The following is a 13431-nucleotide window of genomic DNA, read 5'->3' as shown; positions in this document are numbered from 1 at the left end:
ATCAATCGCGCTGTGGGCTTTAGTAGCGCTATTTTGGTATAAACTGATATTCTTATTTTTAGGTTTATATAACAGATCTCATTTTAATGCGTACGCAATAATTTAAATATAAATAAAAAACATCTGTAAGCATGTTCAGCACTTTGCAATGTCTGTTTTGATAGCCATTTCTCATTTCGCCGGTTTCATGTCACAACTCTTTCTCGTTGAGTAAAATTTATGGTCATTGAAAATATTTGCTCGTGAAATTATTGCCTCAGATTTTCCTCATACACTACACAGGCAGTTTATTCTACAGGAAACGACTTGAATGGATTGAACGAATTCAACACTCATGTCAGGTGGCGTTCGTTTAGAAAATTTAAGAAGGCTAGTTCTTTGGAAAGAGGTGGTTGATACAAATTCAAGAATACTGAACTTTAGCGTTCAAAGTCGAACTTGTACCTCCTATGGGATAGGAACTGGTGATCTTTAAAGAGTCAAATATGGACCTCAATAAATATTTTGTCTCATATAAGAAAACTCCGACTTAAGGGGTGGAGAAAAACACTGATCTTTAGGCTCTAGAAAAAGTATGGAAAAATCGCGCGTTAGATTTTCAAAACAAAGTGACCCCACATACAGTTATTTGGGGCAGTAAAATTTTAGTTAAAGTTGGCTATTAAATGTCTGAATATTACCTTTACTTAGAATTGATTAAAAACTATATAAATTATTGCGCTCAAACTAATTTTACTTTTACTTCAACTCGAAGCCTTCTTAATTGAAATATTTCGTTTTATGCCCATACTAGGTCTACATCCACAGACGCATTTGTGTAATGTGTGCTTCAAGATCTTCCCCAATTCGGCCGCATTGGAGCGTCACACGCATAGCGAACATACCAAAGATGTTGCTAATAGCACAACAACAACAACACCGACAACAACCACACCAACAGCATTAACTATTTCGTCGGCTACAACAACAACGACTACCCATTCTGGCAACAAGAGCAACAATACAGCGACAACAAGTGCCAACGCTGCATCGCATGATTCAAGTTGTTCCGCGAATTGTGACGGAGCATCACCACCAACATACAATGCGAAGGTGAGTGGCAAATATGGAGAGCGGATAAATTGGGGAATAAGCGCGAGTGTGAGTTGTGCTAACTAATGTAACTCATAAGTTTCGCCATATTTCATACTAATTACCCACCATGAACTAAATGAAAGTCGATAGGAATGTTAAGATGTAGGTAAATAAGTATACAGTTATAGTAAATCATAGATGTGTACCCAGCAAGCATGCAGTGTGGGTTCCAATAAATTGGATTTACAAGTAAATTTTATTGTTTTTTTTTAATTAATATTTGAGACATTAAATAAAAATTTTGCAATTTCTCTCTAAATACATCTCTTTCTCCTTGTTTGAAAAACTTTATTATTTGTCGAGCTATATTCACGAAATTTTACGCAGCTAATTGTTTGCGGCATTGCTACTATCTGCGAAGAAATTGTTTAGATCCGATCACTATAGCATATAGTTGTCATACTAACTGAACGATCGGAATCAAGCACTTGTATGGAAAGCTGTTTTATTTGAAGAGATATCTTCAAGAAATTTGGCATGAGTTATTGACTAAGATAGTGGCGCAATCTCCAAAGAAATTGTTTCAATCGGATAACTATAGCTTATAGCTGCCATGCAAACTGACTGATCTAAGTCAAGTTCTTCTATTGAAAACTTTTTTATTTGGAATGATATTTTCACAAAATTTTGCATAAACTATTACCCATAGCAAGTCTATAATATTTCAAGAAATTGTTCAGATGGGATCACTATAGCATATAGCTGCCATATATACTGACTGATTCAAATCAAGTTCTTGTAGGGAAAACTTTTCTATATCAAGAGATATCTTCACGAAATTTAACATAACTTATTGCTTATGGCAGTTCTACAATCTCTAAAGAAATTTTTTGGATCTGAATACTTTAGCATATACTATACATAGTTGCCATACAAATCGAACGACCGGAGTGAAGTGCTTGTATGGAAAACTTTTTTGTTGAAGAGATATCTTTACGAAATTTGGTACAGATTATTATTCACGGAAATTCTACAATCTTCTACGAAATTGTTCCAATCGGACAGCCATAGCTGATAGCTGCCATACAAACTAACCGCTCAATAACAAGTTAAAGATTTATTGCCATGTACGGCATTCGTGTGTTTTATTCAGAAGTTCCGCACTGCTACTTTTCAGATCACTTGAAAACAATATAAATAACTTTTAAAATAATTATATTATTATAAATCGAGTTTTAGAGGTACACATTTTCCTAGTGGGCACCTGCCAAACCAAATGAAATTCATACTCAACTCATTGAAATAATTATTTTCAAAAATTTGTTGTTTAGTGGGTATTAATGAACGCTGGGTTTGCCCGCTACGCATATAATTCATGTGAATATTAACAAATGGCAGCTGACATCAAGTCGGCCTAACGTCATTATTTGTCAGCGTCTGTATATATGCCGATATATTATTGTTGTATTGTGGTTTTTGGCCGAATGAGTTTTTTGTTGCATGTTGCTACATAATAAACGTCTTTACGAATCATTAATTTAACTGTGCTTATACCACACATAGGAAGGTATAAAAATAATTACAACGAAATGTACATGTATGTATGTATATTATATACATATGTGTTTCTGTACAAAAGCAACAATTTATGCTATTCTAACTAGTCTGAAGCAATATTTGGTATTTCTAGTTGAGAGCTGCTTCTTTTCTGTTCTGAATTTTCTTCTCTATTAAGCTCTTATTACTACAACTTCTCCATTACTATTAATATCTATTTTTCTTATTATTTTCTGAGCATATTAGCTACTTGTTTGCACTGCAACTTAGCCGTAGAAAGCTATGTGTGGCATTTTCTTGGGCATACTTGACGAGTTATGCTTTCTGCCATATTTGAAATGCGGCAAATAAGCTGCTTGCGGTAAATTATTAACTGTTATTAGTGCTGAGACTAGATTTATTTTTGACTAAGCATTTATGATCAAACTATTTCCTATCAGTTTTCCTGAACATTTGGCTTCTAAAAGGTCGTTTTTAAGTTTCCCACAAAAATCTGCTAGCCTCCCGCGCTCCATTTTCCTTAAAAGCGCTTATCCATTAACAAAATTTCTTCATGAAAACTTTCGCCTTTTTCGCCACTCACAGCAGCCAGATATGCCGGAAAGTAATGCAGAGAAGAGTCCGCTATTTCAAGGACATAATACACCCCTTTAATTGACATTATAGGTTCATCTATTAAGTCTTTAAAACATCTTCAGGCTAAAGTAGGCTGTCTACGTAGGAGAGAGAGTCGGGGAGAGCAGTATTAGGGGCAGGCAGCATGTATGCGCCATGCCAAGCTACTTCTGGCAGGGAACAACCTTGCAAGGTTTAAGGAAATGATCAACTTCCCCCTATACGGGGCACTCCAGGCTCAGGAACAAATTGTCCAATTTGGTCGAAGTCTCTTGCACAAACTTCCGCTTCTGCGACATGGAACAGGAAAATCTAGAACACCTTATTCTGGATTGCCCACAATTTGCAGAAGCAGGCTGAAGGCTCTAGGTTCCACCTACGTAGACAGCCTTGGTGACCATAAGTGATATAGGCAAGGGCACAATATACCATCGGTCGCAGTGCAAAGCCTCAATTTTCTATGTAACTATCTGCAGGCTAGCTTTTCTTCATTAATTTAGAACAAGCTCTGGTGTACAATCTTGATTTCTTTTTATCGATTTAGGATTTTAGGATGGATCTGTTAGCCGAAGACAAGTTTGCATAATGGTTATTGCGTTTGGACCTGGTTTTAAAGTTTTTTGTGTAAGTCACACCAAAATAGTAATCACTCACATGATCCTTTGATTCGATTCAAATCAAATGGCATATGTCTGGGTGCTTGTTTTGTCCTATCTTATATAAGACGCTATGTTCTTGTTGTAACAGTTATCAAGTCCCCATTAGGATGGTAAGGTTCAGATAAGTTGTCCTCAAGGCCATGTAGGCCAGGTAGGCCCAGGAAAGGTGCTGTTCTGACGCTGTTTTGGTCGGAACATAGGAAGAGAGATGTCTGATGCGTAGGGTTAGCTGCGCATGCAAAGAGGTGGTTAGTGTCATGCGAGGACTCGTTGCACGCAGAACACATGTTGAATATGTTGAGGTCGATTTTAGGTAAGTAGGAGTATCCAGTATCCTACTCCAGTATTCTACAGTATCCAGAACGGCTGTGTAAACTGACATTGAGCAATACCAAAAGCTCCGTCAGGATCGGGAATTGGAATTGTAGGCGGTGTTTACCCCAATAAAGAAAAGGAATGATGGATTACAACAAACAGCTAAATTATTGTGGTTTTATCAGAAAATGTCTTTATGCCTTGTAGTAATATCTCTTCTGGTTGGTCCGTCAGCTTCTGATTGAATTAACTCAAATCATCAATAAAATCAACTTTCCATTAATTAATTATTTAATAATTGTTAAATACTAGCAAATTCTCTTTAGGATGAAAAAAATGGGCCCAGCTGTTCATAACAATTAAGAATTATTAGGAAACGTGAGTAATAAATTTTTGTTTCAATTAGTCACCTCTAAGTCAGTGGCAAAAGCTATAATTAACAAATAATTGCTAAAAAATTTTCCCGTAAGTAATAATTATTGTAATATTTACCATTAGTCACCATAAAGCAAAAAATTATAATATTTAAGAGAAAACAATTTTACGGTTTCATTATTTTTGCAAATATGCTAAGTATTTGGCAGAACGGACACAGAAATTCGCATGATTCGTACATAGGTGTAAATATATACAAGTAAGTGCATACCCTGCAAGAAAATTAATTCAAAACTGCTTCTAGAGCACTTACTAAACTAGTACGAAGTCGCCTAAAGCTCACCAGTTCACAAATTCTCAAATGCAACAAAAGAGAGGAATTTCCCATAACCTTCTCAAATGATAAACTATTCTCCACGTGGGCAACTGACTCTCTCTAATCACTCTGTGTGCTCTAATACAATAACTTATATGCCAGCCACTAAAGATGCATATTAGACATCTAGACATTTACGCCGGATATATAAATCAAAGAATTTATTTGCTCTCGCCAAAAGGTATTTTATTGTCAAAATAAACAATTTTTAAATATTTTATGTGCTCAATATTTGGCAATAATTTGTTTTGAAATTACACAGAGGTATCAAAATGCATTATGAGCGTTGGAACGCGGCAATAATTTTGAATGTACATAGTGGTGTGCAAGAAAATGATGACAGTACTTGCGCGAATTCTTAAAATTTAAAGAATATAGACATTTTTTTTTAATTTTTTATAATTCATGTTATGATCAGTATTGATGACCCTTAGCGAAGTCAAAAACCCGAAAACAAACAAAGGGATAATAGACCGCAGCAAAGGGTTTGTTGATCTTGCTAAATATAAACAAAGGGGTCATTGAACATTGAACTCAACAAAGGTCTTTAATCTCTGAAAAGGTTGATGACTTGACTAAAGAATAACAAAAGGCTAAATTCGATCGGACTGTGTTGTTAACCTCGCTAAAGGTAAATAAACATATCATTCACCTCATTAAGGGTTGTGGACTTGGCTAAATAAAAGCAAAGGGGTCATGGATCACACCCCCAAAGGCCTGTGACCTCGGAAGGGGTAGTTGATTTGGCTAAATGTAAACAAAGGGATCTTTGAAGATTGAACACACCAAAGGTCATTGAACTCAGGAAGGGTTGATGATTTGACTAAAGGTAAACAAAAGGGTAATTTCTCTCGGAATGGGTTGTTAACCTCGCTAAAGGTAAACAAAAGTGTCAATGCCCTCATTTAGGGTTATTGATTTGCCTAAATAAAATCAAAGGGGTCACGAAACAGACCGCCAGAGGCCATTGACCTCGGAATGGGTTATTGATTTAGGTAAATGTAAACAAAGGGGTCATTGAACATTTAACACACCAAAGGTCATTGACCTCAGTAATGGTTGGTGTCCTTGCTAAAGGTAAACGAAGGTATAATTTTTCTAGGACAGGTTTGTTAACCTCCCTAAAGGTAAACAAAAGTATCTTTGTCCTCCGAAAGAGTTGTTGAGTTGAAAGATGTCCACGAAGGCTTCACTGACTTCACCAAAAGCCATTGACATCAAAAAGAGTGAGCAGGAATCTAAATGCTGGATTTGAGTGATTAACTTTACGCCAGTTCTTTTAAATTCTTTGAAGAAATTTTTTAATAAAATTTATTTATTAGAACCCAAAACTCTGATTTGTAAATACTTGTTTTATATTCTTTATGACGTAAACTTACAACACCTCTTTAAGAACTACGACATACCTAAAATGCTTTAAAATTCCCTCCTTTCTAAAAACAACTTAAGTCTCGGAATTTGACGCCTTAAGCGAAAATGTTCAACATTTCATGACACTTCATTTTTACATATGAAAAATGACATATTCACGATCATTTGTTGCAACAACTATAGTACTGCTAAAGTGAAATGCATTAAAGAGAGGGGAGAGAAAAGGGAGAGGTAAACTCAAGGAGTCAAGTAGAACAAGTAGACGTAGACACACGGTGCAAAGCTTCTTGTAAAAATGAAAAGTTTTAATTGCATTTTAAATGGAGAACAATGTGAATGTTAATGTCGAGACGCCACATTACTACAACAACAACAGCAGCAAAATTTTGCGTTGTAAGAAGAACATGCGAGGCGTCGCCTCATACAATTAAGTAGTTGCAATTTAATGGCATAAACAGTAACAACAAAACAACAACAACGCGGTTGATTCTTCGCTGTGGCGCAGGGGCAGGTATACGAGTGAAAGTGATTTATTTGCGTTGCACTCATAAATTCTTAAAATAAAAATGACACTTTCACACCGAAATGGAAGAAAAATGTGTAGCAAATGTGACGGACAATATACTTGTAGCTACATACTATATGTAGAGTTAGGTGGAGCTGCGTTGTTGTAGAAACATGGAAATTAAATTAGCATAAAAGGTAACGCAGGAGTTTTGGAGAAGCTTTGAACGAAAGCAGTTTTAGAGAAATTCCAAAAAACGAAGCATAAAAAAGATACACGTTTGGAGGAGTAATTTCGGGGGGTTCGAAAATTATATACTTTCGCGATTTCAAAAAATTTAACTAATGAAAATTGTTTCAAATGTTTCTGAATTGATATACTGTGGTCAGTATTGACGTCCCGTCAAGGTTGTTAGCATTGCTAATGGTAAACAAAAGGGTCATTGACCTCACTGTGGGTTCTTGACTTGGCTAAATAAAACAAAGGGAACATGGATTAGACCACAAAATATTAACAAAGGGATCATAGACCTCACCAAAGTTATTGACCTCAGGAAGGGTTTGAAACTTTGCTAAATTTAGTTAGGTACTGCTGGTGACTTGCCTAAATGCAAACAAAATGTTCATTGACCTCACCAAAGGGGTTGAAGGGGTTGTTGATTTGGCTAAATGTAAACAAAGGGGTCAATGATCTCATCGAATCTCATTGACTTCAGGGACTATTGGTGTCATGCTTAAATGTAAAAAAAAGGGTAAATGATCTTATCAAAGGTTGTTGACTTAGATAAATTTAAAGAAAAAGTTCATCAACCTCACAAAAAATTATTGACCTCACTGGGGTTGTCAACTTGATGAAATTGAAAGAAACGGGTCAATGACCTCACCAAATCTCTGAAATCAGGAATGATTGGTATCTTGCCGATATGTAAAAAAAGGGTACTTGATCTCACCAAAGGTTGTTGACTTGGATAAATGTAAAAAAAATAAACAGTGACCTCATTGACCACCTCGAAGGGTTGTCCACTTGGACAAAGGTAAACAAAAGAGTTAGTGACCTTAACAAAGACTGCCAGACTGGCTAAATATAAACAAATGGGTCATAGTAACAACCGAAGGTTTTTGACTGTGCTAAAGAAAAACAAAAGAAACAACGGTTATCGGTAAACAAAAGTGTTATTGATCTCATTTGACATTTTTCACTTGGTTACGGGTATGCAAAAGGGTTATTCCTGACATTGGGCTGACATTGAAATGGGTGCATGACTTCGCTAACCGATTTGAATGATTGTCAATGGGCGTTGACTTCACTAAACGGGAATAAAAGCAACCATTGCCCTCACTAAAGACCAATGAGTGCACCAAAGATCAGTTCTCTTTCTCCTTCTAACTGATTACTACATTATATTTGTATATTTGTATATTGGTCAATTTTTAATGCATCTTAACATCTTTAATGCATCTAAGCATCTTTTACATTAGACCATCTGAACCAAATCATCGAACAGAATGAAAAGGCATATCAAAAATTGAACATTGTCAATAGCTCTTAATGAAGTCAGAAACTTTAAGGCTCTTTTACATCGTCGAAATTTCATTATCAAATTTTTCTACCACATACATATGTATGTATTATAATCCGTTTTAAGCATTGTAAATAGTCGAGAAAAGTTCCTCTTTATTAAGAATATTTTACTCAATTAAATTTTTTTAAACAAAAATTTCATTTCAGCTTTCAGTGAGCAGTAACCTATTTCCCAAACAAAACAGCAATGAAGAAGACGAAGAACGCGTTACAAATAACAGTACAGCATCCGTAAATAATCAAAATAGCAACACAACTTCTAAAAACGGTAATTGCTTGACCAAGACAACACAAGCGACTAGCCCTAATGAGTTGGAAACTAGCGAAGCGTCTACACTTCACGAGCGCATTAAGCAAGAACCCGATACAGAAACCGAATGTGAGTCACAACAGTTAAAGACCAATATTTCAAGATCCTCACCTACACCAAGGACGACACCATCGCCTTTGCCACCAGCGCAAACGCTACCAATGCTAACAGGCTGCATACCAACAGCTTCACCAGCCAATAGCACACTGGAACAACAAAGCGGGTCTGGGTCAACACATTCACCATTCGAACTCGCTGTACATCCACATTTGGCCTTGCCGCACAACAACGCCGAGCAGTCGCTCATGCAAATGCAATTACGTAAGTACTCGTATTAACCGGTGTCCTCGGTCCACAATGTCACACACTATCTCCCCCCTTTTAATGTGTTCCGATTTTCTTGTTGAGCCGACACCTAAACTGTGTGCCAATCTGCACAATTTATTGTTTTTTATTGTACTCGTATTCCTTCCCGATTCTAACGCGTTTAGTATCCTCACTTCCGCATGATACCATGCAATCCATGCAACTGCATTATGGCAACGCCCATTACCATCACCACTATCATCACCACCACCAACAACAACAACAACATCAACAACACCCGCCATCGCATCCACACCAACAACCACAACAACAATTGTCACATAAATCTTTGCTGCCCGCAGATGCACATCGTTTCCCAGCGAGCCCATTGGACTTTCAACAGGCTTTGATGTCGGTCGGTCCACCGAGCTTGAGTGCCGACGCTGCCGCCGCCGCGAATCAGAAGCATTTCTGTCATGTGTGCCGACGAAACTTTAGTTCGAGTTCAGCGCTTCAGATCCATATGCGTACGCATACTGGAGACAAGCCATTCCAGTGCAATGTGTGTCAGAAGGCCTTCACAACCAAAGGAAATTTGAAGGTAAGTGGTATTGGAGTGCTTAATGTCCTAGTTCTTAAGTCTCGGCTCGAAGTCGTGAAATTGGGGTTTTCAGTTAGAAAAACTGTGGAATGCAATGACTTAGATATTACTTAAAAGCAAAAGCAGGCTAAAGTGCTTGCTACGCAGCAGAGAGTCTTAAACAGACCTCTTGAGCTCAAGAAGATAGAAAGTATCGCCTTCTAGCAGCGAAAATTATAGCCGATCATTCTCTGAAAGATTCAAGATTTTCATTTTTAAAATCCATTATAAAGTACGTTAAACTCTAATCCCACATCTGAACAAATTTCTTCCTTTTTTCATCCTTTCCATATAGGTCCATATGGGTACGCATATGTGGACGAATCCCACATCACGGCGTGGTAGACGCATGTCACTTGAATTACCCTTACATCGCCCTGGTAGCATGCCGAGTGAGACCGATTTCATGCAAAGACGGCCAGAACTATTTTTCCCATATTTACCGCCATTTTTCAATGGATTACCGCCAAAGGTAAGTACCGAGCTTTTACTATATCTCTAAGAATATGTACATAAAATATTCTTGAATAGAAATACGAGTAAAAGATTGTTACTAAAATGCTTTCAACACTAGCAATCCCTGAAACCTAATTTATTTCCATTAACTTATGTAAACATCTCTGGTAACACCCATACAGCCTGGTGATCTAAGTCCTGGCGCTTTTCCGAATCTAACCCCACCACATTTTCCGAATGGCGCAAATGCGGGCAAATATCCACCCGGACTCCTAGGTTTGCCACCATTTCTGGCACCACCTTATAATTTCCCGGGCATGACAACGCAGTCACATGGCGATAACAGTAAATCCCCCACACCAACAAGAGATGATAACAGACATTTGGAGAGCCCTTCACGCGGCTCAACTTTAGATACGACAGCGCCTTGGCATATGTTAGGAAAAATTAAAACAGAGAACAATCAAAATGACGAATTGTCAACAACGCCGACGAGTAGTTGTAATCAAATCGACGAGATGCACAACGAAGTGCAACATATAGTGGACTAAATGTGAAAATTTAGGCTTTCAAATTGTTAAGACGGAGTGATAGGCTTTCTAATTTGTGAGCGTTAGATGAGTTGTGGGTTGAAAAGTAATTGGAGTAGGCAAGAAAATGGTAAAGTCTCTTTCGAAATCGGTTGCCTCTGATCCTCAGCTAAGTAAAACTTTTTCATTAAATAAAAAAAAGATATAATTTGACCATAGAACCAGAGGAGAACTTGTTTTTAAATAACATTTTCTGATTTCTATCCGAGATATTGGTTTTACCAAACTAAAAAAATATATGTGGAGGGTATTTCAGACTTGACCTGGCAACCGCAGACAATCACAAAGGAAGTGTTAAAATGTTGGATTTTCTTTCATAGAACTTCTGTAGGTGGCGTCTAGTAAGATGTACAACCTTACAGCATGGACGCCGATAGGCCTGTTAGAACTTCCACAACTAGGCAGAGGCTGTCCCTATCATGTGCAAAAAGCTCACTGGATCTTATACGATCGATCATGAATCAAGCGGATCTTACGACAGCACATAAACCGATGGTAGTCGAGCGGTAACCAAGTTCCTGCGAAGCCCAGCTTTCCAGTAATAGAACACAGGAGGAGGCTCGAGGACCGATCCGTTATCATTCTATTGATAGCGAAACTGTTGTAACTATCCCTGCCAGCTCATCAGCTTTACAGTTACGTACGATTCCGCTGTGGTCTGGCATTCGTACTAATCTTATACATAGTGACTCTATTCCATTGCTAATGAGGTTAGACATTCTTTAGCCGGCCGTGAAGGCTCGGTAAGTGAGCTCAAGGTAGACTCGGCGTTTCGCTATCAGAGTGGATAGTCACTTCACTGGAGGCTGCACTCTGGAGTAGTAAATCTACCACTACCATATTGGCAGCAACTTCGGCTTAAAACCCCCGCAATGGTCATGTAATCCGAGACTGAAATTTATAGAGATCTCCTAACAATACACCCCTCCACCAATCCTTGCTTGACCCAACCTTGAAGAAAGCCTGCAACTCTCCTCCAGCGGCTTCTACCCACCCATAATTCCATCGCAGATAAGTGGCCGGTGAAAAGGCGGCAGAGTTTGGTTTCGTGACTACAAGATTCAAAAGATCCGGTATAAAGTTAAAACGTGTGAGGATTTCCGAATGCTCAGATACGTGTTCCGCCGATATCTATAGGCACTATAAGCATATAAGCATACTATGGTTAAAGTGGGCTCTAGTGCACCACATATGCTGATGAGCGCCGGCTGTTGAGCGATCGCTAGCCTACTTACGAGTGTGATCTCTTCTAGGTCCCTCCACCACACAAATACCACATAAACGGATTGACTATGGTGTCGCAAGGCTAGAGCACTACTTTCGGTGAAAGACCCAACCTTTAACCAATGCCTCCGCTGGAGCAGTATACGGCAATCATGCCGTTAGGCTTCCATGGAAGCTTCCTATCTTAGACGAGCTCTAAAGGCTTCATGGCATCTGCATGCTGCATGCAGTTGCTTCCCATTCATGGCAGTGGTGCCCCCGAGATCTTATTTCTCTTAGTAAATCTCAGTTTTATTTTGGTTAATAGCAAAACCACTTCCAAACTACTAGGGTAGGTAGGTAATTGGAAGCAAAAATTTGTTATTCTCTCTTCTTTTATCACAGTAATTAAAATTGGACACAAAAACATTGGAAAAACTTTATCGGAGAACGACTTTAGAGCCTTTTTAACAAAAATACCCTGCTTAAGCCTTTTCAACCCACTCTCAACTAACTATTTATGAGGCATTTTAATTTCAAATGAAAAATGTGAATGTAAAATTAATTTTTAACGAGTAGTTAAAGTGAAAACATGGTTTTTGTGGAGTACATATCGTAAAAAGGTAAAAATGCTTAATAATCATTACTAAATTATGAACATATGAATATTGTAATTAAACAAAATTAAACAAAAAATCAATACTGAAGGTAATTTATGGCTAAAAAGTTTCAGCATAAATATGCTATGGCATAATATGTATAAGGAAGTAAATTAGAGCTTAGAACTTTAAGCGAGCGAATTAGTTTTAGGTTACAGGGGCAAGGAGAAACTAATTAAAAAATAATTATTTAATAAAAATTAGTGTGAGACGCAGGTATGCATTTAAGTGGCATTAACTTACTGTACAGTTAGAATGTAATAGGTATATATATATATAAAAGATTATTATAAAAAAGAATAAATACTTTAGTACTTAGCACTTAATTTATGTAGTCAAGATAGAAAGCGGCAATTATCAGCAACGATTTGTGGCTAAGCAAAAACATTACATTTAAGTCAATACATACATACAAACAAACACACACTATGAATGTGAAAACGCGTGCAATGCAATTTATAAATAATGAGTATTGTAAGAAAAATCAAGTGCGAAATATTAAGAAAAAAACTTAAATAAAAATAAATTATTAATTTAACTAAATTTTTGTTTTTATTATTTTAATAATTTTGTGAGTTTTTTCTCAAATATTGTATTTTTTATTTGCTATTATTTTAAATACATAAGCGTCTCTCTTTTTAGAGCAGAACAACAAAAAAATATTTAAAAACCTAAAAAAAATAGATAATCGAGCCTATTAACTATAGTAATCTGGGGGATTCATCACTGCAAAAGACCTGAGCGCTTTCCAAATCCTAGTTTCCAACAAAAAACAAGAGGAAATTGATATCGGTCGCTTTTCAGAAGGCTTCCTTAAGCCACACCCTAAATGTAGGCAA

At 37.1% G+C, this 13431-nt stretch overlaps 1 protein-coding gene across 2 annotated transcripts in view; it reads left to right on the top strand.

Moving 5' to 3' along the window:
- The window catches only part of LOC120769096 (homeotic protein spalt-major), a 46465-nt gene extending 33376 nt beyond the window's left edge, over window positions 1-13089 (top strand). The window contains exons 3-7 of one of the 2 annotated variants that reach the window (XM_040095955.1): window positions 794-1092; window positions 8576-9059; window positions 9407-9645; window positions 9980-10156; window positions 10323-13089. In XM_040095955.1, the coding sequence (XP_039951889.1) occupies window positions 794-1092; window positions 8576-9059; window positions 9407-9645; window positions 9980-10156; window positions 10323-10691 (1568 nt within the window). In that variant the 3' untranslated portion in view covers window positions 10692-13089. Of the gene's footprint in view, window positions 1-793; window positions 1093-8575; window positions 9060-9229; window positions 9646-9979; window positions 10157-10322 lie in introns of both variants that reach the window. The other variant, XM_040095954.1, reaches the window with a different exon arrangement.
- The last annotated feature ends 342 nt before the right edge of the window (window positions 13090-13431 follow it).

The sequence above is a fragment of the Bactrocera tryoni genome, chromosome 2 (genome assembly GCF_016617805.1).
Source record: "Bactrocera tryoni isolate S06 chromosome 2, CSIRO_BtryS06_freeze2, whole genome shotgun sequence".
Classification (NCBI taxonomy): Eukaryota; Metazoa; Arthropoda; class Insecta; order Diptera; family Tephritidae; genus Bactrocera; species Bactrocera tryoni.
The sequence above is the reverse complement of the archived record's forward strand: the minus strand, read 5'-3'. Positions and strand labels throughout refer to the sequence as shown.